Consider the following 27,340-nt stretch of genomic DNA (forward strand, 5'->3'; position numbering starts at 1 on the left):
ACCACCATCCGTAATTCAGTTTTAATCCTGACCTTGGAACCTATCAATAAAGCCAAATTGGGTATCCAGGAGCCAGTTTTAACTTCACTATTTTTGACTGCACTTTTGTTCTGTCACAGTACCCAGTCCTGGTTTGTCTTTTCCCGTTGTGAACATTGTTGTCACTTTCAGTTTTGTGTTGCACTTTGTCCTTGTATTTTATGTTTCCCCTCCCTATGCTCCGCCCTGAGCGTGGCTACGCCTGGGCGTCACAGCAGACCCGATGATGAAGCATGTCACACACATTGTGTGTGAGTAAGGGCAGTTTTTCATAATGCACAGCTGTGTCACTGCTTGTACGCTTTGTTATATGTTTTTCTTACCTCTCAACCCCTCTTCGTGTATATTACATTTATTTTAGGGGGTTCGGGGTGGTAGAGCTGTGCGTAGACCCTCTCCCCTCCCATGTGTGAGAAAAAAAAGAAAAGACAAAAGACAAGTACCACGCCGAGGCTTCTACATCTTACTTGGACAACTGGCAGTAAAATATTGTAATTGTTATTGCTATAAGTGTTAATTAGCATTTTTGTAGCAGACAATCTGCCATTAGTTTGGAACTTCAACGCATTTAGATATATCTATTCAAACCAGGTCTTTCATCTATGCTATGAACAAAATAGAGTCAAACCAACTCCCACATACCGAAGTGGTAATCTTCACAGACCCAGAGAGTTTCCGGATTAGTTTCTGATCCCCCTCCAACGCTTTCTGGCACTTCAGATTGGTATGATGGCTAACTGTACATATCAAACACTGCAAGACATTGAAATTGGGGCTCCTGAAGGTATAATATATTTCCTCGCCTGCCTGTACGAAAAGCTTAGTACCAGTGTTCGATATGGACCTAATAGGGAGTGTACGACCAAGTTCAGGATCGGGAGGGGAATTAGACAGGGGTGTGTTTTAGCACCTCTGCTTTTTACCCTCTTTATAAATGAGGTAGATTCTGTCCTGCAGACAGTCATGGCAGATGCCCCTAAAGTTAACAATCTTAACATACCCGTGTTACTCTATGCGGATGACGCCGTGTTACTGTCCAGGACTTCCCTGAGTCTTCAACGTCTGATGGACCGCTTTGTGCAGTTCATCAAAAATAGGAAACTGGTAATTAATAAATCAAAAACATATGTGATGGAGTGTGGGCCTGGAAGAGCTAAAATGAAAGGTAAAACCCATTATTTTATTGATGGTGAACCGGTCGAAAAAGTTGAAAACTTCTGCTACTTGGGAATTACTTTTTCTAATAATGGTAGCTGGGATACTGAACACAAAGTTGTTAAAACAAAAATGATTAGGAGTGCTAATGGGGTCTTTGTATTTGCCAAGAAGCTGGGGAGTAGACGTATTAAAGACATGTTAAAAATTTATCAATCTAGATGTCTCTCTGCAGCCCTTTATGGGGCTGGTGTATGGGGTGTGTCACCAGCAGGGAGCCTTCAGGTGGAGGAGAATAATTTCCTGAAAAGGCTCCTGTGTTTACCCAAGTCTACCTCCAACACCTTGGTTCATAAGGAAACAGGGATTGAAACCCTAAGTGATATGATCATGTTGAGACCCTTATTATTGTGGCGCTCTATTTGGCTCAGCGATGGCACCTCATTGAACAGAGCTATTATTGAGGATTGCCTTTCTTTAGACCAGCATTTAAAGATCCCTTGGATTAAATACATTATTGAATGCTCCCAAAAGATTTTTGGGTTTAATGTGATTAATGATCCATATAGTGCCTCGGATATCTCTAAATTAAACATGAAAATAACTTTTTTGAACTATTGTAATGAAAGGCATCTTTTGAAGGATTCTAAACTATCCACATGTATACTGTACAATAGCATGAATGACTACATTGGATTTCATCCGTATTTGTCACAGGCAACCAGAGTTTCGCACCAGTTTGTACTAACCAGAATGAGGATGGGAATAGTACATCATCTTGTTGCGTGCCCTAATATTAAAATGCGCCCTAATGGACCCTGTGTATGTGATAACAAAACGGAACAGAGTACTAAGCACTTTTTATTATCATGCGAATTGTATAGTGAACTACGGAAATTCTTCCTAAAGCCGATATTGAAAAGATTTGGAGTGAGAACAATTGCGGACTCTATGAAACTGCTTTTTAATTTGCACCATCCGGACATTTGCTTTTTTACTGCTACATTTTTGCTTAAAGCAATTAGCGCCAGGAAAAGTATGTGTTTTTAATTATTTTAAATATTTATTCCATCCCCCTCTGGATAATATATGTATTATGTGTTTTCTTTTAATGAAATGCTTAATGAAATGTTTATATTTGTAACTGTATGTGCTTTTATGGACATGTTTTTTAATGCTCCGAATAAAGCTTTATGAATTGAATTGAATTGACATTGAAACTCATTTCTTTCAGTCTTGTAATTAGGAACACATGATTGCCCAAATACCCTAACATTAAGACTACAGCAGCAGTTTATATTTAGGTCTACCAGTCACCTTCTTAAAAACGTTGCAGCAAATGCACACAACTGCACTGTCTTGTATCCAGTATAAAAAGAGCAGAACATCTCTTGTTTTTCAATGTTGTCGACTGTAGCACGTGGAATAATTAGTTGTGTTTAAAACACTCTTCATGCTCGATAGGGCCTCCTTTACTTTCATCTAAGTGTGAGCAATTTGGCCCTCCACGACCCTTGGGTAAAATGGGTAAGCCAGAAAGTGCCATTGACCATATGTTTTGTCTTTCTAGCAAAGTCTTGCATCTTTCTTCATACTCCATTCCAGGGTTTTATTATTACCTAAAATGACACTGCCTGACTAATATGCTATACCACAGCTTGAGAATGAGACCTTTGCTAAAGCCAAGGCTTAGATGCAGTCCAAAAAGAACAACTGATGGACAGAATGCTGCACAATGTCAAACATTCACCCCAGTACAGAGATCTGGACCTAATCCATCGTTGTTTTGCTCCCCATGCTATTCCAGTTCATACCCAGCCATATGCAAATAAGTCATGACCCTGTTCGCCATGGGAACAGTCCAGCCCGAACTGCCAGGCCAGGTCCTCCCTGGACTGGAAACAAGCATCCCGGGACCGGTTTTGGGGCATCATCCCATATCATCCAGTGGCATGAAGAGCTCGGGACCCACGTCAGGGCATACACGCCCCACTCGGGGTGACAAATGCAAAAAAAACAATTGAAGGACAGAATGCTGCACAATGTCAAACATTCACCCCAGTACAGAGATCCGGGCCTAAACCAATTGTTTTTTTGCTCCCCATTCCATTCCAGTTCAGACCCAGCCATATGCAAATCAGTCTTTACCCGGTTTCCCATGGGAACAGTCCAGTCCAAACTGCTAGGCCACTTCCTCCCTGGATTGGAAAAAAGCATCCTGGGACAGGTTTCAGGGCATCAGCCAGGCTAGTACTAAATTGTTTAGCAAGCTTTGCACAGTTGGGGCTAAATTGATATTCTATTGCTGCTAACAATTCACGTATTAGCTTAGAACTCTTGCCAAATCACATCTGGATTGAATCGGTACCCAATCTAGAACCCTTTGCACATGCATTGAATTCCTCGGTAAATCTTTTGCACGGCACATTAAGTAAAATTGTTGGACAGTTTCTTTTAACAAAGTTTTATTTACTTCTTTTTTTTAGCTACAACTAAAATGTTTTATTCAACTGTACAACAAACTCACCTTAACCTGACCCATTAGGAAATGCTCAAATAGCGATTACCTAATTGCAATTCACAGATAATGGCAATTAGGTAATCACTATTTGAAATAATGACAAATGTGTCCCCAAGTTCGTAAACATTTTATCTAATCTGCTCAAAAACAGTTTGGGAAAATGTGAAATTGTACATATGAAAATTCACAAAAGGAATATGTGCATAACAAATTGCGATGCGTGTCAGCATTTTGAACTGTATAACTATCTAACCCTGCTCGAAACCTGCGGTCACAAATCCATGTATCCCTAACTAAGAGGAAACCAAACGAATCTGTAGCTGTAGAATATACTCCTTACCAGGTGCAGGAGTATACTCAATAGCAGGGAACAAACTTGCTCGGTTTAATTAAAATTCCTCATAAAATAACACTCATGCTAGACATGAACGCAAAAATAAGGAAATCCTTCATTTTCCTTGTCAAAACAGAACACAAAACGGCATCCAAATCAAAAGGCACATCACATTAGAGTAATGCAACACAAAAACAAAGCAGTGAAAAACAACAAACTAACAAATCCTCATTTCAACAAAATACCACACAAGAAATGATTACAAACATTCTCGTCACACACTTACACGTCCAGAATCTTGTTTTGATAATACAGATAAAAGGTTTTCGGGGCAAACACTGCCTAATCTTACCAGCAAATACTTGAAATAGTGCAAGTTAAAAAGTCTTATTATCCAGCCCACATGCTATGAATGAATCCCAACTCAAATAAATCCATTGTCAGAGCAAAATATTAACTTCTTTAAGGACTGCTGTTTGTTCTAGTCTATATTCTTGCCGGGTAGAAAATACGGTGTTTTCTGTGTGTTTTATAAACTGGAAGGAAACTTAATAATCAACAATATATTTTGAAATGCTCAAGATTGGATTAAAAAAAGATACAGATTTTTGACGGATTGAATACAAAAGGATGCAATAAAACTGCTTTTGTTTTTTTAAGAAGTCAAATTGTAAAGCGTTTTGCAAAGAAAAGGTATGTTATACCCAACAACCATCAATCTTCTGGATACTACAGACGCCATTAGCAGATTAAAGATATGCAAGGGAAAGAAATGATCTATAAAAGTGGTTACCTGATCCTTCTGTGCTCGCATCACATCAACCTCATGTTCTGCATAGTGTGGATCTTTGGCTGGATCTTTGATATCTTTCAGATCACCAATATTCTATTAGGACACACATAAAACTAGATTAAAATAAAGCAACAACCAATGATCAGCAATTTAGAAGCAGGGGCACGTTTGTCCTACATTAAATATCCACTAAAATTGCTGTGTACCATGATAAATAATACCATGATAAAAGAAAGATAAATCCTTAGTCTTTCTTGGAAGAAAGGATAGATTTGAAATGTGAAATTTCACCTGTGCATTAAGGGCTGGTACATTCTGAAAAAAGCAATTGATGAGATTATTAAAGTTCTCATATCTTTCTATGATGATTAATTTTACTGGATTTGCCTAAATAAAATTACTTTCAACAGATAAACATTACTTAAATCCTATTCCACACTACCATAACCAGAGTGCAATTTATAGATAAATGCATACAGAAAATCCTGCACTATTGTGTACTATAAAATGGTCACTAGATGGCAACATAGTTTGATTGATGGAAGAAGCCAGTCATCTAGCAAAAGGTTGTATCTATGCACTTCTGTATGTTGGTTTTAAGGTCAAGCCTTGGCAGCGCATGTGTTGCCTCTTTGAGACATGCTGTATTCACTCTGTGTGATTTTATTTGCGACTTCAATTGTCCTTTAAAAAGTCTTGCTTGCTAGTTGGTAATCTTTCCTCTTTGATCCACCTTATGCTCATTTGTTTCCTCCCACAGAGCAGTGCCTAACTTCAGTATCAAACTAATGGTTCTGCCAAGGGCTGTTAAAGCTGTGGAAAGCAGGGACTAGTGCACACATGCAGAAGGCAGGATGGAAACTATTATCATGAACAAAATGGTAAAACTCGCGCAGTGGCAAGCTCAGCTGAAGGTTACAACTTTCAGAAGGTGCTTTAAGGCAGACTTTCAAAAGAATGATTTATTTAACTGCTGCCACTTGGAACGCCAGGTTTAAAACAGTTAGTTAACACCTGTTTAGTTTATTTTAAGCTTAAAAACCAAGATGATTTTCTTGGTTTTATTCCCCGTCCTTCTTGGTATGTGGGCTCAGCTTGCTTCACCGTTTTTTCACAGGCCTTGTCCTTGTTTAGACACTTTTTTTAAAGAGACTTTGTGCTTATTTTTAACATTTAACCAGACAACCTGAGAATAGAATTATACTCACCACTCTGCGCTAAACACAGGAAGAGTCTGAGTATTATGTTTGGGTATAACATCCTCTATCTGTAGCCTTTAACACCAGAGCCTTCCATACCGGGTATTACAGTCTCTTCTGCCTGTAGATCATAAGCGATCCCTTTGCCTAGCACCATAAACTCTTTTCCTTGAGTGAGCATCTGCCATTCCAAATGAGTCCATGTGACACTTTATTATACGAGCAACTGTCTGATTTTGAGCACCAATACGAGTAAGCCTTTGTCTGAACTCGGTAGCCCGTCTGCCAGCTTGAGACTCCTGCCTGCGAGGCCCCCGTCAACCTGCTGCCTCATGAGTGTGCGCATAGTCCGATATTTAAGAGTGTAATTCAATTGTAGTAAATGAAGGGTAAACCACTCTAGGAGGGAGATGCAGGTTTTCAATAGAGGCTCAGCCTATTGAAGTCCTCGGAGGCATGTTGTGTTATGGGAAAGTGAATATCATTAAAAAAGAGGGTGGCCCTCTCCAGAGCGTGATTTGACAGATATCCATGAGCGCCTCATTTTCGCTGTGCCTCGTGTTTGTTCAACACTTCCAGCTAAACTTTCCTTGAATTATAGCGAAGCTGCTGACATTTCTCTTATTTGCCCTGTCAAGATTACAAATTGTGATTTATTTATTTTGTTGTTCATTTTTTTGGTTTTTTTAGGGCGATATTACCTCCCCTTCCTAAAATGAGTAGATTTGTATGCTCCGATGTGTTATTTGTACATTTGTTTGCAGCCACCTTTTCTTTTTTTTTTATTGTACCACAGTAACACAGATATAGCACAACAAGAAAGACACCGACTTAAATATCATACATTTACAAATTCATTTGGTCGCGAAAAACCCCCCAAATACCTAAACCGATCTTGCGTTTCTTGACCCCCTTTACAGAGTATAAACTAAATTCTGATTGGAATAAATTCTAAATTTTCCCCCGCCAACTTTCAAAAGAAGGAGGTTCAGATTGTAACCATTCGGTGGTGATACATAATCGGGCAACCGTCATTGCAATAAAGATTAGATATCAATGTTTATATAAGAGGGAGCCCTTTTCTAACTCAGGCCCAATTCCCAGAAGCATAATAACAGGAGTAATACATATCGGAGTCCCAATAATCCTGGTCAGGAAGTTCTCAATTCCATTAATATATCTTGTTAATTTACAGCCAGTGTTGGACCTGGCCCCTTTTGGCAGGTTCACCCCGAAACTTTTTGCTTTTGCCTAGCCTGTTTCTGTAACCTGGTGTTGGTGACTTTAGGTCTCTGCGCACTTTTTCACTGTGGTCCAGTGTAAAGTGCGTGCACTCTCTGTGTGTGTGGTGAGAGTGACCTGCCCTCCGATAGGAATGCATGGGGAATATGTGTGACCATGGTAGTTCCTGATGCGTGGGGAGTGCACGGTCGAGTTTGGTATGTGCGAACTCGTGAGATTGAATGCTGCGCAATGATGTATGCGGCATGATTGTGTCTAGTGTGGAAGTGCCACTTCTAGACATGGGGGTGCGTGTGTAGTGAGTGTGCTGGCACGTGATTGGCTGGAGCTGGCTGGTAAGCCTGGCTCCAAGAGTCTGGATGGGTCTGCCCCGGTGGTGAATGGAGTGATTAGCATGCTGATGTGAGGGAGAGGTACACCTGGGACCTGAATAGGGCTGGGTTTTTCCCTCCACAAGGCTGGCTCCACCCCCTGTGGTGCGTCTGATGTCCTAGCCTGGCCAGTGAAAGGAGTTCCCCATAACCAGTTGTAGCTGGTTCTCACATTGCCTGCACCCTGCTAGACAAAGGATTTTGGGTATAAAAAGGGTGCTGTGACACTCTGAAAATGTTCTTGTTTTGCTACTTGAATCCTGCCAGGGGCGTGCTGCTGCTTGGGCCCAGGGAAAGGCTTGCCTCCCTGGGCCCTGCCCAGCCCCTGGATGCCTTGACTTGCTGGAAGAATTCCTGGGAGCGCTTTATTCTTTCCTGGGACTTTGTTGCTGGTCTTTTGGGCCACTAGCGCCTGGGAGACCTTTATTTCTCCACTAGCGCCTGGGAGCGCTTTATTTTCCCTTCAGCGCCTTGGGGCGCTTGATTCAACGGTTTTGTACCCCTGGCAGGTGCCCACCCCGCCAGGGACCTGGTGCAGTTTTTATGCCCCCCAAGCGAGTGCCCACCTCGCTATATTATTGAAGTCGTGGGTGCCCACCTCTCATTTGGCACCGGGAGAGTCGCCGCTGCGGCCCGAGCGGCCATAGAATCACCGCCTAAAGCCCAGGGCCGAGAGCGAGCCGGGGAGTGGAGCTGCTGACGACATCTTGTGGCCGTGCTGGGATTGGTCCCAGCCGGCAGAGACTCCCGCGACGTCATCGGTGTACAGCGCGGGGATTGGCCCATCCCTGAGGGCTTCCCCACGCTTCCAAGCCGCAGTTGAGGAGAGCAACGAGGGGAATGGCGGCTGGTCAGCAGGGCTCCTGTGAGTGGAGGGAGCCCTGCGGCATCTGGTGGAGTTCCCGGGTGTAGGGCGGTGTAGTGGATCCCCGCGAAGCTCTCAGGAAAGAGGGAGCCCCGCCCGCTGCCACCGCCGAGTGAAGCACTACGGCCGCCTGAAGAGGAGTCCCGGTGAGTGGGGCTCCATGGGGACAAAGAGTCTTGAAGTAGTGAAGTAGCTGTGGGACACTGAGTTAGAGCGGTCCCGGTTGTACAGTGGGCCGCTCGAACGTGGCGAGTGTTACTTAGGGGGCCAGCGGAGCCCGTGGGCATTTTATTTAGTGCCCCTCTTACTGATGTTTCACAGTTGTGCCGCAGTTGCGGGTCACTGCCAAGTCATTGTCATAGTTGTTTTAGGGCCTAGGTGGCTCCAACGATAGGTATCTTTATTCACAGAGCCCCGGGTGGCTCCAATGCTGGCCCTAGATATCGTAGAAGCGCCAGTGCGCTCCACACTCTATTGGGGGCATGGTTATTGGTTCTGAGCCCCGTGGCTCCAACGTTTGGGGGCCTTATTTAATTACTCAAGGAGCCATAGGTGATTACTCAAGGAGGCATAGGTGATTCCAGAGCCAGAGGGCTCCAGCGTTTGGGCACAGATTTGTCAGAGCCTGTTTGGCTCCAGCCTGCGCATATTTTCTTCAGAGCTTGTGTGGCTCCAACCCCTGCGGCGCAGTTTGTCTAGGGCCAGTGAGAGCCCATGCCGCAGTTTTCCTTCCAGCTGCCCAGCACTTAGTGGGCAGCTGCACCGTTTAGGCCTTGTGATTGTTCCCAGCTGCCCAGCAATTAGTGGGCAGCTGCAACGTTTAGGTTTGCGCCAGTGGTGCACCCCTGATTGGTGCTGCGTGGCAGCGCGCCCCGACATTCTGGACACGGGGCATTTGAGCTCCCTTTTTGAGATGGCCAGTTGGCCAGGGGGCTGGTATGTGGGTAGGGCGCAAGGCCCTAATGTGATTTCTGCGCAATGTGATTTTACTATGTTTATAATGGTAATTGCCTAATGTGACTTAATGTGAAGGTACTAGGATTGTGAGGTTATTTTACCTATGTAGGTTTATGTCAGTGAGAGTTTACTTCACTGTGAGTTACGCCCCTAAATGTGATTTATTCTTAGGAGGCAGAGTCTAATGTGTTTAGGCTAGTGAGAGATTGCCTACTGTAGTTATACTGTTTAGGCCTAAATGTGATTGCTGCGTAATGTGCTTTGCCTTTATGCTTGTGTTATCGTTCTAAAGGTGCTCATGCTTAGAAGTTTGCTTTGCCTAGTATGTTATACTAGAGAGGTTATGTGTCCATGCGTGATCTATGCCTATGGTTATTAGTATTGTGTAGTGTGTACCTACCTGTTACCAGTGGTTACTGGTGGTGATCTATAATTGTTATGTGGTGTTACAGTTATTCTAAGTGCTAGTTCTACTAAGTGCTGATTCTGACAGTGGCCCATGTGGCCCTGTCCTGGTGTAAATAATCCCTTGTGAATATTGCCCGTGCCAGTTGGCACAATGTATATTGTGTGATTACTATCTGATGTGTTTTGACAATACAAAAGTTATTTTTATATAACCTTGTGTGGAGTTCCTTTTGTGGTGTGCCTAGGATGTTGCTGTTGTGTGCGTGCACAGAACAAGTTACTTACCTTTGGTAATGCTTTTTCTGGTAGATACAGTATCTGCCTGTGGATTCCTCACCTTGTGAATATCCCCCTTGCGTCAGCAACGTTAGGAAAATTCTTTGTAGCACGCCGGCGTGGACGACGTCATAGGAGCACGGCATCTCGCGCGACTCCGTCTGACGTCACCGACTCCATATTAGGCCTACGTTGGCGTGATGACATCAGTTCCGCCCTTTTTTCCGGGCCTTCGAGGCACCCGGACGGACCAATGACAGTAGATATATACAAATACATTGTACACAGTACATACATTTCAAAATTATACACACATAGTGTGTAGCAAAGGTAAGAAAACCCATTTCAAACATATACATAAATATACAAAAATGTACATAAGCATAGATAAAGCAGAGTGGACAACCGGGAGGCGGGTGGGCCAGTGAGGAATCCACAGGCAGATACTGTATCTACCAGAAAAAGCGTTACCGAAGGTAAGTAACTTGTTCTTCTGATAGATACATCTGCCAGTGGATTCCTCACCTTGTGAATAGAGTCCCAGAGCAGTCCCCACTTCCGAAGGAGGGTGTCCACCCTGCTATACCAAGAAATCTTGGAGGACAGAGTGCGCAAAGTGACCGTCCCTCCTCACTTCGGTATCCAAGCAGTAATGCTTCGCGAAAGTGTGGAGGGAAGCCCAAGTCGCGGCTCTGCAAATGTCCTCAACAGGTACACCTCTAGACAATGCAGAAGTAGCAGACCATGCCCTGGTAGAATGAGCTCTTATATCCTCAGGAGGGTCCTTACCCGCCAGAGAGTAGCAGATCTTGATGCACATAATTATCCACCTGGAAAGTGTGCGCTTGTGCACCGCTTTACCCTTCCGGCAGCCAGCAAAACCAACAAACAGCTGGTCATCCACTCGAAAGTCTCTTGTTCTATCAAGATAAAAGGACACCGCCCTCTTAGGGTCCAGACGGTGCAGTCTCTCTTCCTCCTTGGAAGGGTGAGGGGGAGGATAGAAGGTAGGAAGGGTAATGGACTGTCCTAGATGGAAGGGAGTTACTACCTTAGGTAGAAAAGCAGAACCATTCGATCAGCATAAATGGACAGGAATGGGGGCTTAGAACTAAGAGCTTGAAGCTCACTTAACCTCCTTGCCGAGGTGATCGCAACTAGGAAGACCGTCTTAAAAGACAAAAGCCTCATGCGACACTTGTGTAAGGGTTCGAAGGGAGAACCCATCAAGAATGTTAAGACAAGATTTAAGTCCCATTGAGGCACGATAAATGGAGAAGGAGGGAACTTATTAGTGAGGCCCTTCAGAAACCTCATAACCACTGGAGATTTAAAAAGAGACGGCTGATCCGGCAAACAGAGAAATGCCGACAATGCCGAAAGGTAACCTTTGACTGTGGCAACAGCAAATCCTTGCTGCGCCAAAGAAAGAGCAAACTGTAAAATATCGGAAAAACAAGCCCTCAAAGGGTCAATAGTCTTCTCCCTTCATCAAGCAACAAATTTAGACCACCTATACGAATAGATGGACTTGGTGGAGTCACGCCTGGCCGAAAGAATGACATCTACCACATCGTGAGGGAGAGGTAAGGAATTCAGGTTGCCCCGTTCAATCTCCAGGCATGAAGGTGTAATGTCTGGAAGTGGGGGTGTAGAACCTGCCTCTCCATCTGAGAGAGGAGATCTGCCCTGAAAGGGAGATGGAGCGGCGGGTGAGAGGAGAGGGTGAGTAGATCCGTGTACCACACCCTTCTTGGCCAATCCGGGGTGACCAATATGACTTGGGCCCAGTCCCGGCGAATCTTCCTCAGAACCCGAGGAATCAAGGGTATGGGAGGAAACGTGTAAAAGAGTTGACTTCCCCAACTCAACTGGAACGCGTCCCCAAAGCCCCTTGCATCGGATACTGGAGACTGCAGAATGACAGGCAGTGAGCATTCTCACGAGTGGCGAACAGGTCCAACGAAGGAGTCCCCCACATCTGAAAGATGTCGTGAACAACCTCTGGATGGAGCCTCCACTCGTGGTCGGCAGAGAACTGCCGACTTAGAATGTCTGCACGTACGTTCAGAACTACGGCCAGATGATTTGCCATCAGACAAATCTGGTGGTACTGAACCCAGGACCAGAGATGCAGAGCCTCTCTGCAGAGACACTGCGACCCTACTCCTCCCTGCTTGTTGACATACCACTTAGCGGTCGTGTTGTCTGTCAGGACTTGAACAGACTGACCGCGAAGGGAAGGGAGGAAGGCCTTGAGCGCCAGACGTATCGCCCGCAATTCTAGAAGGTTGATGTGAAGCAACCTTTCCTCTGGAGACCAAAGACCTTTGACCTCCAGATCTCCCAGATAAGCACCCCACCCTAGAGTGGATGCATCCGTTATCACTGTGGCCACCGAAGGATGTAGATGAAAAGGCTTTCCTTGAGACAGATTGCCCTCCACGCTCCACCAAAATAAATCTGCTACAGTTTCTCTGGAGATCCTCACTGACTCCCTGAGATCTCCGTTGTGCTGATACCACTGCCTGCGGAGGCACCACTGGAGTGCCCTCATGTGACAGCGTGCATGATTGACCAACAGAATGTAGGTAGGGCCTATTAATGCCAAACAAGAAGGATTTACCTATGCCTCTATGTATATGATTACGACATTTAATGTTCATCAAAGAGAAAACCACACTGTTAGTTAACTCAGACAATTGATTTAACTACTGTTAGTTAACTCATTGTACTTTATGAAAGTTTGCTGTTTACTGTTTTTGATACAATTGCTCAATCACTGTGTACAATGTATATGCACTTCTTTTGGTGATATATTCACTATATTTTACACCATTATGGTTTACACGTTGTTTGTTGTGCTTTTTCCCTTGCAAAAATCTTTTTTTGTGTGTTCAATGTAAAGTTGACTATGTATTATTTCCTGTCGTAAGTCATGAACAATTTATGAACTTCAAAAAATAATTGACATAAATCAATTGTCTGAGTTAACTAACAGTGTGGTTTTCTCTTTGATGAACATTAAATGTCGTAATCATATACATAGAGGCATAGGTAAATATTTCTTGTTTGGCATTAATAGGCCCTACCTACCCTCTTCCCTATTGGGCCAAACCCCTCCTTTCTTCTCATTCTCAGGTTATTCAGAGTGGCATGGACACGGCGGACTCTGTGGCTAGAATAATGGGTTCTTCAGTGGCCACCAGAAGAGCCGCTTGGCTAAAATCTTCTGAGTTTTGGGCAGAGGTTCAGGCTGCTCTTATGGATTTGCCTTTTGACGGCACTGGCCTCTTTGGAAAGAAAGCGGATGCGGCATTGGAGAGGTTCAAAGATAGCCGTGCGACGGCTAGGTATTTGGGCCTGCAAACTAGAGGCTCTTCCACCAGAAAATACAGGCACTTTGGGAGGTCCACTTTTCGTCCCTTTAAACAAAGCCAACAACAGCAGCAACAACAGAACCCTTTGTATAAGTCATACAGAGTTAGACAAAGGGGTGGTGCCCGTGGACGTCAAGCCTCCTCCTCCTCTACTTCCACCTCTAATACCCACCCCCCACCTACAACAGCAAAGCAGCCCTAGATCCGCTATTCCGGATCATGCGGGTCCGGTAGGGGGTCGGCTTACTCATTTTCTACGGGATTGGGAATCTGTTACATCAGATCTTTGGGTTCTCAATCTCGTAGAAAACTCATTGTACTTTATGAAAGTTTGCCGTTTACTGTTTTTGATACAATTGCTCAATCACTGTGTACAATGTATATGCACTTCTTTTGGTGATATATTCACTATATTTTACACCATTATGGTTTACACGTTGTTTGTTGTGCTTTTTCTCTTGCAAAAATCTTTTTTTGTGTGTTCAATGTAAAGTTGACTATGTATTATTTCCTGTCGTAAGTCATGAACAATTTATGAACTTCAAAAAATAATTGACATAAATCAATTGTCTGAGTTAACTAACAGTGTGGTTTTCTCTTTGATGAACATTAAATGTTGTAATCATATACATAGAGGCATAGGTAAATCCTTCTTGTTTGACTCTGAATAACCTGGCGGGCTGCCGCCTGAGAGTCAGAGACACACTCATTGAAGTTCTTTCTATCTTTCTACGGAAGCTTAGATGACAATTGCTTAACCGAATACATTAAGGCATGCACATATCTGCCCAGCAGGCAAGTAGCATTTGTAGACTTCAGAGCCATGCTACCTGAGGAGAAAACCTTTTTAGCAGTTTGATCCAATTTCGTTGAGTCTTTATCTCCAGGCACCTGGGGAAAAGAGCCTGCTGACTTGTTCGAACAAGCGGCTTGCACCACCAGACTCTCTGGCGCAGGATGGGAAGTCAAGAACTCAGGGTGACCAGGTGCCACCCTATATCATCTCGCCACTGATCTGGACACCGCAGGAGCAGACAAAGGCTTTTTCCAGACTTCTAAAATTGGTTCAGTCAGAGCCTCAGTGAATGGCAGAGTCGGCTCAATAACTGAAGAAGGCGAATGTAAAATCTCCGTGAGGATATTAGATTTGAACTCCACTGTAGGCAAAGTCAAATTTAGCAGCTTAGCAGCCTTTTTAATACCCACATGGTATGGCGCCACATCCTTAGAGGGTGCATCTGAAACTGCAGGCAACCCCCATTCTGGAGAAAGTTCTAGGCTACTAGCACTATGGAGATCCACAAAAAAATCCTCCTGCTCCTGAAGTTCTCCTTCCTCCACTTCAGGATCCTCATATTCCTTCTCCTCCAGGAGACGCTGGGCTCTACACCTCGACCACTCCACACGAACCGAAGTCGTCGGATCCGGTAATGACTCCGACGGAGTCAGAGCCGGCGTCGAACGAGGAACCGGAACAGCTGGAGGATGGGAAGCCGGAACCGGCGTCGAACCCCGATCCAAATCCAGAGATCGCTCCGGAGCCAGCGAAGCCGTGTGCGGAGTCGATGACCTCGGCGGCGCCGTACCGAGCCAAGGTGGATATGGCGTCGGCATAAACGGCAGAAAAGGCGCCGGAGCATAAGCTTGAGGGACACCCAAGTTAAACGACAATGGACCCATGGGACCCGCAGGTGCTCCAGAGGGGTACATTGCCCTCGCATAGACGCCAAACATGGCATTAAGGAAATGCGAAGGGTCCTGACCAGGACCAGGAAAGGGAGGGTACGAACCCAATGGCTGCTCCGAAGGAGGCTGCTCCGGATTTGGCTCCTCTTGACCATCTGGGTTATCCACCGAGTCGGTGCTCGAGGAATCTCCACGTCTTCTTCATGCTCAGAAGACTGACACGAATCCGGATTCGGTTCCAGCTCCGGATCCGGAGATTTCTCTCGAGATCGTACAGGCGAGGCATCACCTTCAGGCTCACAAACAGGAGAAGGAGACACAAAACCCTTTTTATGTCTTCGAGAAGAAGACTTCCTCTTCGAGTCCGATGACCCAGAATGATGCCTTGAACTATGCTTCTTCCTCTTGTGTTTTTTCTTCGAGGAACCCGAAGCATGGCCCGAAGCCGACCTCGACGCCGACTTCGACCTGGCCCTCGACCTCGATCTCGACCTCGATCGCGACTTTGATCTTGACTTCTGCTTCGATCTCGAGCGCCTAGACCTTGACCTCGAAGATCTCTTGGCTTCTTTACTTTTCACCTTTGCCAGCATAAGTTTTGCCTCCCGTTCTCGCAGAGCCTTAGGGTTCATCTTAAAGCAGGATCGACAGCCTTTGACATCATGGTCTGAACCCAGACACCACAAACAATCGTCGTGAGGACCTGTCAGACATCATCCGGGCACACGAGCCGCACTGCTTAAACCCCTTCTTCTTCGACGACATCTTCGACGAAGAACAGAAACACAGTAACACACACTAAGTCACTATCTGAATCACAGAAGATCCCAGAAACTGTTAGCGTCGACGACGTGGAAAAAAGGGAACTGATGTCATCACGCCGACGTAGGCCTAATATGGAGTCAGTGACGTCAGACGGAGTTGCGCGCGATGCCGTGCTCCTATGACGTCGTCCACGCCGGCGTGCCACAAAAAACGCCGCCAAAGCCCTTCAATCAGAACACTGACTGCAAAATGAAAACGCCCACAAACGGCGTTGAATCCAAGTCAGCGCAGTGAATAATCCGGGCAAAATCTCTAACATCAGCGTCCTCGGCAAGCAAAAGTCCGAAACCGAGTTGAAAGCGCTGCGTTGTCTCCTCACGGTGAATATCGGGTAACAAAACACAGTAGCAGATTTTTGTTACACAGTAGCGCCGTAAAAAAAATAACATCAGTGAATTTTCTCTGCCGTGCTTCTCTCCTCTGAATCCACTATGCAAGGTCCGGCAGGAGCAGGCAGCCTACGCGTCCGCAGCTGTGGGTGCCATCTTTCCTCTATACTTGCAGCTACCTTTTCTTCTTTAACTGTGCTTTTTTTGCCATTTCCTATCAGTGCCCCGGTGCAATGAAGGAATCTGCCCGGCACAGGCTCAGACCTCCAAGGAGGAAGGGCCCTTTTTATTGGCCGATAATTGCAAAGCAGGAAATATTAGGGAGCCACAGATAGAAGGGAATAGATTCTGATCTTAAATGGTTGGCGAGAAATCTTCCTTTGTTCGCGGGTTAGAAGTCACAAGGGGAACCATTCTGTGCTGACACTCTATTTACAATGCAAAAAGCTGCCCATTTATATAAAAATATATGTAGAATTTAAAAGGTCATGAGCTGCGCAAACATTTATTCACTTTGTGCATTGTGTTTTCGGTTATGGATTGAATCAAATAACAAAATGGTCTGCAAATAACATCCACCTGTGGCTGGAATTATGCAGGCGAAGCCAGAAAAAAAAGATCTGTGAAAAGTGACCAGAACTATCACACAGAGGAAGGAAGGTTTAAGGACATTAATGGCATTGTTGTCACTCTCAGGGCCCACAGGCTGCTCTGCTCCTAGCCACAGCATGGCCGTTCACCAGTAGCACGTAAAATAACAGTAGATGTTATAGCATGCAGGATAATGTGCTGCATGGCTAAATACTTGGGTCCCAAGGTGAGACATATAGGCTAAGCCAATGCTTGCAAAACCATTTGCCTGTATAATGCTTTAGTAACATGCTGGCAAATAAAAAATACAGTTCTGAACTTAGACTTAAACCGCATTACAAGTTAGGTGAAAATACCTGCTATTCCAAGTTTTCAATGTCCATATAAAGCCTAACATGAGGAATCTCTATTTGACACAGTGATTTTTTTGCCTTTTTAAGGCCCCCGCGAGGGTGAGATAATAGTCACACAACTCCTAATTCTGATCAGAATTTAGCCATGCCCTTGTAATGAAGGACTGTGAGGTTTGGGTCCATCCCTTTCCCATGCCACAATGACTGTGTCTGTCTCAATTCCTTACACGTAACTCTATGATATTCCTATGTATTCTTGAGTTTGTGTCCCCCACAGAGCACTTCAGTGTCTCACTGTTTTACTGGATGAGTTGTATCCTGCTGATGCTGCACTAAGACAACTTTTTCTTTCATTTTGCTGTCAGCACTCCTTGGGAATTCAGAGCTTTCCTCACTCTCTTCCCAATCGCCTTGCTTTATTTGTTATTTAATTATTTACTTTCTTTTAGGGTCTGACAGCTGCATGCTATTACGGGCCTGCTCATCATTGCAGAAATGCTCTTGATCTCCTCTCTACTGAACCTTGTGTACCCTGATGTCCCAACTTTTTAAAATTAATTTTTGTGATGGTCTGGCAGCTGCAAATTGTAGATACAGGAACCAGTATGACTACAGTGGGGTGTCATCTGGTGTCCTCAGTGCAGGTCATCCCTAACACATTCCACCAGGTCATAGTCGCAAACAACCGAGAGAGTCACTTCCCAATGGCACTGGTTCCCTTTGTGTGGGGAGCAGTCCTCAAGTTCTTTAAAAGTAGCTGTGAGCCCAGCCATGCCTGCAGATTGTCTGTTAGGCAATGACCTACAGCACACTATCCGGAGGGAAATGGAGCTCAGATCACACCTAGAGATGTCATACTTGACTGAATGGGCATGTATGACCACAAGTTCCATAGCTGTCCGAGAGAGAAATCAAGGAAGCCTAATACATGGAAGAACGCCCCAGGCAGCTGCCCAGAAGGCGAAGAACAGGAAGCTCAGGAAACCAGCCTCTGAAATGTCCTCTTTTCCAGGTTGATGGGGCACCCAAGGAGGTAGCAACCGGAGCCTATCAGGAAAGACATTGTTGTTCTGAGAGGCCGGCCAAAGCTTGTTGGATGGCAAGTTGAGGGAGGACCAACCAAGGAAGAATTCTGCAAAGCCCTCAAAGAATGCCTCACCCTAGATGGCTTGAGGTGACAAGCAACGGCCCGGGCAGCAGATCTTACCTCTGGAAATCCCCTTCTCTATTGGGAGAATAGAGTATGTGTGAGTGTAAGGTTCCTGGACCACGGGGCAGCCTATATTATGGTGATCCGCAAGTGTTACAGGGACTTCCCACTGGGGTTATCTCATGATATAACCTGGGCAAGACAGATGTGGCCGAAAAATACCTTTGACAGGCTTCTACCCTTCTTTTATTGGCACAGGGTGAAGACAGCATCGGATATATTTTACAGGTCTTGCCCCCCCTGCCAGGCCAGCAGATAAACAGGGCAGAAGCTGTAGGCTACCTTGGTTCACTTGCCTGTCCTTGTCACTCCCTTTGAGAGGGTAGGCATCAACATTGTTGGTCTCTTGGACCCCACAACAGCCTTAGGCAACAGGTACAAAATGATTTTGCTGGACCACATCTCAGGGTACCCAGAGGCCATCCCTCTTAGTTCAGTCACTGCATCTGTGGTGGCTAGGACCTTGATGGACATGTTTACCCAAGTGGGATTCTCAAAGGACGTCGTGTGTGACAGAGGAACCAACGTCAGGTGCGGGTATTTGCAGTCTATGTTGAAAGAGTGTGGAGTAACCACTACCTATCACCTCAAACAAATGGGCGTGTTGAAAGATTCAACGAGACTCTCAAATGCAAGATTATGGGCCTACCTGAGACCATGATGTGGAAGTGGAACGTTCCTTGCCATGCCTGCTATTCTCCTACAGTGAGTTACCAAAGAGGGAGGTTGGGTTTAGTCCATTTGCGCTCCTCTATGGACACAATGCCTAGTGAGAGAGGGGTGGGGGCAAGCTCCCAGGAAGATCCCTCTGGAAGTAATCATCTACATGCTGGCACTCTGTAACCAGATACAGCACTTCCGGAAGAGGGCTAAATAAAATCTAGAGGGCCATTCAAGAAGTAATGAAACTCTGGTGTGACGAGAAGGCCACTAAAGAAGAGTTTCAGCCAGACTATATGGTGTGGGTCACGGAGCCTGCAGAGCTCTCCAAGACCGTTGTACTGGCCCATATGAGTTCAAAGAACGGAAGGGCGATAACACCTACCTGGTGGATCCCAAGACCCTACACACCTGTGTACCCATGACATAAATACTGGGACAGTATGCCTCTTTAAAAAACAACTACAGGTTGTCGGACAAGGTGAGAGCTAGCATCAAGGAAGAGTTCTCAAAGATGCTGGGGTGACTGAGCCCTCCAACAGTCCCTGGTCACACAGGTTGCAATGGCAGACCTAATAAATGTTTGACAGGCTACTTAAGTGGGTGGCACTATTAGTGCTGCAGCTCACTAGTAGCATTTAATTTACAGGCCCGAGCACAGGTAATACCACTTTAGTAGGGACTTGTAAGTAAATTAAATGAGGCAGTTAGGTGCAAGCCAATGTTAGCATGTTTTAGTGAGTGAGCATACACACTTTAGCACTGATCATCAGTGAAAAAGTGCACAGTTGTAAGGCCGACAAAAACAAGATGAGCAAAAAAATGGAGGACTAAGGCAAAATGTTTGGAGGAAGACCACTCTAAGGCTGACAAGATAGCATAAACCCAATATTAAGGGAATGTATTTGGTTTGGAAACATGGCATTATTTACAATAAAATGAGGAAAATCGTCTCTCTTCTCAGTGACTGACTCTACTGTAAGATTAGAGGTGGGCTTCCCACTAGTGCGGTGGATTAAGCCAGTTAAATACAGAATTTCTGGTTAAATCATGTTGGAGAAAAGATAATACAATTCAATTATGGTCAAGAGATTAGTGCCATGGAGGAAAAAGTGAGGAGGTGGATTAGGCTCCCACTTTCAATGGCGGATAGACTAGGATTAACCAAAATGGTTGTCTTACCAAATATTTCTTTACTAATAAGCCCGTCCTGCCAACCACCAGCTTTTTCAACACACCAAGCTCCCTGCTGATTAGGCTAGCATGGGCAGAAAGAAACACGGACACTATTAAAAAAAAAAAATTGGATATTTTACAGATCAAGATTTGGAACTACACTGTATCACTCCCACTGGATTGTAAGATTAGTGCATATTGACAGGCATTGAAAAACATATCAAGTATTAACACAGATAATCCTTAGCCAAGCTTGGTCATCACCTACAGAGACAAAATCAACCCCAGCTCCCTAAAAGCATGCAGCATATTTTATTGGTTCATTTCCATATCCCCTTCAGAAAGAACATTTTGATAAATACCTATGTACTTGGCTATGTGAAAATAGGTGCTAACTGGGATCAAGAGACTAGTTTCATGTAGCCCTCAAGAAAAATAAGAATCACTAACTGCACTTACACAGGCTTCGGAAATTCAACCTAACATACCCAGGTCTTTGATTACTAATGCACCTCAGTTATGCAACCTCATTCATTTAATTACTTTCAAAAACCTTGGGCCTCATTATGAAACTCTCATCTTGACCTTTGATAAAAGTCAAATTCTGTGGACCATATTGTTGAGAAAGATTATTGAAAGCACATCTTATCTTTGTGGTACGAGGTGGCTAGCCCTTATAGAAATGTATAGGCCAAGTAGGGCAATTTAAAGGTTATTCTGTTGACTATAGAGAGCCTGTAAATTGAGCCTTGAGCTGCACAGACAGAGGGATTTGCTTTGTAATTTGCAGATCAACCAGTCACCCACATTCTGAGCTTTGAAAACAGCCCAGAACAGAAGGTGGCAAACTAGAAGGTAGGCAACCACTGAGGGGGACATTGAATACCCAACATCAGGGTGCAGGTAGGACCTAAATAGTAATGGAAGCACAGGAGGTCTACTTCCCAGGGTTTGGGGGGACTGTAAGTGAATAAAAAGCATCAGATTGAAATTCAAAAATACTTTTACAGATAGTGCACAACATCCATGGTATATATGTGCATCTCAACATCTGAATGGAGACGCAGAAAGAAAACTGGAAGGAAAATGTACTCTTAACACATACCTCTCAAACGTCTGCAGTTTGGCGGGTGAGATGTTAGGATGTGGTGTCATCCTTGTCATTACTCACTTTTGGACGGAGGGTCGAGATTATTTAACATCAAGCTTACATTATGTTACCTTTAGAAGCATATTGAAAATCCTGTGTTCAATGCAGGCTGGGATTTGCTAAATATTTGCTTACAGGTGCTGCTGGCTTGTTTACCTATGCGAGGTCGCACTTTCAAAAGTAACATTATTTTCATCTGTGAGTTCTGGCTACTGCAGTTAACTTCAGGCTATAATTCTGTCTGTCAGCCGACAGTCTGCCCAGAGAAAATTCAGAGCTCCTGAAGTGCACCTTGTGTATATAGCACATAGAAGCAGGCAGCCGAGGGAGGTAGGTAAAGAAGGGTGGCTGGCGATAAGGCTGGTGTGAGAGCCCCAGGGCTTGAGTCACACGCAAAAGAGGGTAAGTTGATAGGTATGTTTTAATATGAAGAACATTTAAATAAAAAACAGGATGAGCACCCAAGAAAGCATAGGACACCTCAGGGCAGCTAAACTAAATGATAGCACTAAACCAAGTACTGCGGGGTCTTTCATGTTGCAAGGTATAATGCCACTGAAAGCCATGGGCTATAACACATTATTATCCAATGCAGACAACATCACATCCATACCAAAATCAGGATAGAAGAGCTACGTAAACGGTGCAGAGGGAAACACTGCAGTCATATGTATTGTAAAGAGAGTGATATGCACTCTCATTTTGTCATCTGGTGACTACTCACTACTTAAAGATTTGCAATGTTTTCTCAAATAGATGCAGTTGGCTCTAGGTCAGTGCTTCTGGTATCAGACAACCAACTGCATTCATTGTGGGCAGGAAACAAACGACTTCTTGTGAGAGGGTTGATGCCCCTCTTGGTTAACAGAATAGACAGTCCTGCCAAGTATCACGCATCAGGTGTGACGCTAACGCATTTCAGTGCGGTGCTCAGCATCACCGCACTGAAATGCATTGTCACGCATAATGCATAGTCTTAGCTCTGTCACAGAGGCACTGCAAACTGAGTGTGTGTGTGGCAGCCGTTAGCGTGCACCTTTGGCCTGTGCAACTCCTGCAGGCTTGGGGCACTCCCAGCAGCTAAGCAGGCTTACAGTCAGTGTGCTGCTACAATGTATTTTACACATTCCAATCCCACAGTGTTGCGCGGCTCTGAGTTCAGGCAGGCTGACGTCATGGCCCTGCCGCTGCAGAGAGCCCACTGCTCCAGAGACAGCTTAGGCCAGCCTACCCCATCAAGATGTGACACAATGTTATTGCGCCGTAAGGGGGATGTGACGTCCTGCTGCTGCCAAATAAAGCCGCAGGGTCCGGGAGTTTCAATTTTGTAAGGGAGTCCGCGGGACCGCGGCAATAATTCATCAAAGTGCTGGGCCGATTCTAGAGCACTGCTGCTCGCGCTGCTAAGCTAAATGTATACCATGCCCGCGCTGCTCCCCTGCCATCTAATTAAATATTTCGGAACCCGGTGGCAGAGGATGAGTGCGGCAGCGCCAGTGACTGGTTGTGAGGTATGACAGTCACGGAGCGGGTTGCAGCGATCGCCTGGACTCGCAGGACAGCTCAACCGGTCGGTGGCAGGTCACTGTGACAGCCTGGACGTTTACAGCGGATTAATTGACCCAGGGGCCAGTCGAGCGGTGTTGCACAGTGAGTCGCAGACTCACCAGTTACGGTGCCAGGGGCTCAGGCTAAGAGATTAAGAACAGATCAGTGAGTATAATCACCAGCCACCTCAAATGTTGTGAAAGTGTTTAATAATAACACAATCAAATTAAATTGAATGGGAGCGCGTGATCTTCCTGAACGCTATGAAACTTCCATGGACGCCTATTGGGGAACTTAAGGTGCCAGACATACCACAGACACCTTGGTCTTAATTGTAGCCCTATTGACCCATAGGGCCTGTCTTATTCCTACCACTAGTATGGCTTTTGATCAGAAGTGTGTCCCATTGACAATGTGACAGACTCATTTGATGAAACAGGCGTTAGGCAGCAGTTGTACGAGTTGTGAAACTTTCTTGATTTCATGAGATGAGGTTCTTGACTGAGGATGTGATGGCACTTGCCATTGCTTGATTTTGCTCACGAGAAAGTGTCACTCATAGTCGTTGAATGTCACTCATAATTACACTGAAATTTTGAAAATGTCACACATAAGCAATTTGAAACCTTGGCAGCTATGAATAGAGGGAGAGGGGCTGGGATTCACTGACAGATCTGCAGTTCCTCAGAATCAGATGAAACATAGTTGGGTTCAAATAAATTCCATGATGACTACAGAAGCAGTGGAGCAGCTGAGAGAGATAAACAAAATGTCTATAGTTTTAGGGGTTATAGAACTTGAACGGCCACCACCTCAAAAGTATAAGGTACGGCAGAGCGTGTGCCGATCATTGCAATTTACATCAAGTCAAGCAAAGGAAATAATTCTTGCCCTTGTGATAGGCCCCAGCGAGCATTAAAACTGCTTCTGTGAGACATTTCCTGGTATAAAATGAAAAGGTGAAAAAGCAAACCAAATTATGATTGAATCTGAATCAATTATGCAGATTTTTTCACCAGGTTAGCAAAATATTACCGAAGTTATGTAAATCACGGTTGTGTGCATGCCCAATCAAAACCAATAGAAGGAGAGCCGGGTGGCAGACAGACCTCGAAGGTGACAGTTTAGATTGCAGTCTCCAATAATGCTGTGCGCTGATAGTCTCTAATAATGACAGATGCAAATGAATTCAAGTACATAAAAAGTATGGGCTGCAAGGTCCAAAAGTTTGCTCAAATGTTTAACATAAGGTCTGCAAATTCTGTCTGCCGTCTATTAGTTGAGGGTGTTTCCGTTGACACATAGCGCAGAGAAAAACAGAGTGTGGCCCTTGTGCAGCTTACCGAATTACAGTTGAACTGGGCAAAAGACATATGTGCCTCAGGAATAATACTGAGGCCAACGGAACTCACAAGAATGGGAGCTTCTGACTCGAAGCATTGCTATTTGCTAAGAGACAGAGAGTGGTGATTTGTATGGCCAAGGAATCCCAAGGAAAATATAGTGAACATGGGGCATTTATCAATATGAGCTGCAAAGCCTGACGTTAAAGGAACAATCAATTTTGCAATCAACTGATATAGACACAGACTGTGAAAAGAAACACTCAGACAACAGCTTATATGATCACCAGGATTGCTGCCCAGTCTGGTTCTGGTACACAGCTCCTGCTGCTCAGAAGCTTTCTGTGAATGATGGGAGCAGGGGCGAGGACACGCATCTGTCAGAGGGGATATCTGAAAGCATGACGTGCCCTTGGTATGAGAAGGGCACATCTGAAGGTCTAGCGGATACCACTGATGACTCTTTGGATACTTCGCAAGATACCCCGCATATTTTTAGAGGCCTTTAGAGATTGCTTTGGCCTTTGGAGAGAGTCTTGTCTTCGTCTGTCACATGCCTTCTGACAGTGATGAGTATTTGGATACTGAAGCAGTAGCCTCAATACTCCACATTCATTATAAGTTTTTTAGTCGCTGTTTCGGTTTTCTTATTGATGTGTGACACTTTGTCACAGTTGAAGTTGGTTCACAAGGTCAGCGCTGTGATCGGCCGCGGGTAGCGATCAATTGGGTTTGCAGAAATATCAGCAAGCTTTATTGCAGAGTCTTGTTTTTGTCTGTCAAATGTCTTCTAGCAGTGATGAGTTTTGGATGCATGCCGAGGCTGTAGCCTTCTGACAGTGATGGGTTTTGGATGCATGCCGAGGCCGTAGACTTCTGACAGTGATGAGCTTCGGATGCCTGCCGAGGCTGTAGCCTTCTGACAATATTGAGTTTTGGATGCTGAGTCGCTGTTTCGATTTCACAAGGTCAGCGCTGTGATGGGTCTTTGTTTCCTTTGGGCGGTATTTCTTGCCCGATGCAATTTGACATCTGGGTACAGAGAATGGAAGTGATAATGGGTGAAAGGGAGGGTGCTCACAGAAATGGAATGAAGTCATGCTACCAGCATAAATTTCTAGTACTAGCCACCACTGTGACTGATCGCCCAGACAGCACTAATCTTCTGCATGAGTATAGCGTAATACCTTAATAGTTGAACTGTGTGACTAAAAAGCAACATAATAATGTGTTTGTAATACCCTTCATTTCTCCCCCTCAAAATGTCTGAATCTAAAGTCGAAGAGAGTTCACAGTCAGCAAACGCTTAGTGACATGTTTTACAGAGTTCCTAATAGCAATAGCCTGGAAGAGCAGCAGCCTGAGAAGGCTTTCTGCCCAGAGAGTGAGTCACCTCCCATCTCAAAAAGTTCTCTAAAATGTACACATGAAATTATAGAGAAAAAACTCTGGGAGTGAATATGAACTTCAGGATAGCCCTGAGTGGAACAGGAGGGTTGTGACAAATCTGTCAACATTGCATGAATGGGGGCAGGAGTAGAAGAGAGCAAGAGGCAGAGGAGTTGGGGGAAGAAGCATGTTCCCCTTAATGGTTGAGGTACCAGAGGAAGGAAAGCTGGAGATCTAGTCAGTCCATGGCAAGACTCCTCTGGAGTTTGAGGTAAGAAGAGCATGAAAAAGTAGGGCCCGACGAAAAACCCAAATCCTGTCGGGTAGAAAGGCTTCTAGGTACAAGTAGAACATTGTGTACTTCCCTAGGAGAGCCAGAGGTTCCACATATTAGCAGAGCATAACCACAAGGAGTGTGGCAAAAAGCCAGAAAAACAGCAAAATCTGCACTTCCCACACATCACTTCATGAATTCTAAGAAGAGCTTAGGGCTTTGGGTCACGGGAGATAATGAAGCTCATGGAAGAAGTCAGATCGCAGCCACCATCAATGACGATTTAAAAGAAAGTCCACTGTAAGTCACTGGCCTAAGACAGTCCTATACCAATCAGTGACTAAGAATGCCACTATGGGGCAGGCAACTGTGATCTTTAGCATGGTACTGCCAACCAAAAACGTCACCACCAAAGCAAACAGCCTCTGTCAACTGAACAAGTTTGAATGTAACAGTAGTGAAGGTTAGGCTGTTAAGAGTTACATGCTGGTACTAAAGGACTAAGACCTATCTGCCTAACAAAGATAGGTAGAATTTTATTACTGCCTATGTTCATGCACCCTGAAGTCGAGAGTCTCGGAGGTCTTGCTCAGCAGACATCAATACGACCTCGGAGAGAATCTATTAAAAACTAGCAGAAAACTGGAATCCTGGAAAAGATACATGGATTGGTGTCACAGGGTGGAACAATCGATTTACCACAGCAGGGGCTGCCCACGCAAATGGGAAAAGATATTGGGTACATGGGAAAAGTACAGAGGCCAATGGTAAGTGTTATAAAGAGTGTAAAAGACTCCTGAATAAACTATGAGGTGGGTGGTTATTCGGATCGTACTGGTCGCAGCAGTGGACCAGTGGCAATGATATATTGTGCAATTTATTTTAAATGTCAATCCACCAAATATACGCTTTTATATGATGTTGATCTGAAGCATGTTTGATGTGTTTAATAAAAAGATTTTTTTTTTAAACACAAAACTAGCAGAAAATGTGGTTAATTGGGGGTGGTTCAAGATATTCGGTACCCTGAGTGAGATCAAGAGTAAGGACAAGGCATATAAAATACACCAGAATTTGAAAACATTCCTTTACATTTCTTTGCATAATATGAGAACTTCTGGATGAACCTGGATATTACATTTTTACACTGAGGTTTTGGACAAGGCTCAGAATACCACTTTGCTATTAATACACTGTACACTGGAACCATCAAACTTTAAAAGAAAAACATTTTTATATGTAAATAACTATATTACAAGCTGACAA

General features: G+C 44.7%; 1 protein-coding gene across 1 annotated transcript in view; it reads right to left on the reverse strand.

The window, feature by feature from the left end:
- DYNC2LI1 (dynein cytoplasmic 2 light intermediate chain 1) overlaps nucleotides 1-27,340 on the reverse strand; it is a 267,996-nt gene that overhangs the window by 15,881 nt on the left and 224,775 nt on the right. Inside the window, exon 12 of the mRNA XM_086927800.1 lies at nucleotides 4,843-4,935. Within this exon, the coding sequence (XP_086783926.1) occupies nucleotides 4,843-4,935 (93 nt within the window). The remainder of the gene's footprint in view (nucleotides 1-4,842; nucleotides 4,936-27,340) is intronic.

This window comes from Lissotriton vulgaris, chromosome 6 (genome assembly GCF_964263255.1).
Source record: "Lissotriton vulgaris chromosome 6, aLisVul1.2, whole genome shotgun sequence".
Lineage (NCBI taxonomy): Eukaryota > Metazoa > Chordata > Amphibia > Caudata > Salamandridae > Lissotriton > Lissotriton vulgaris.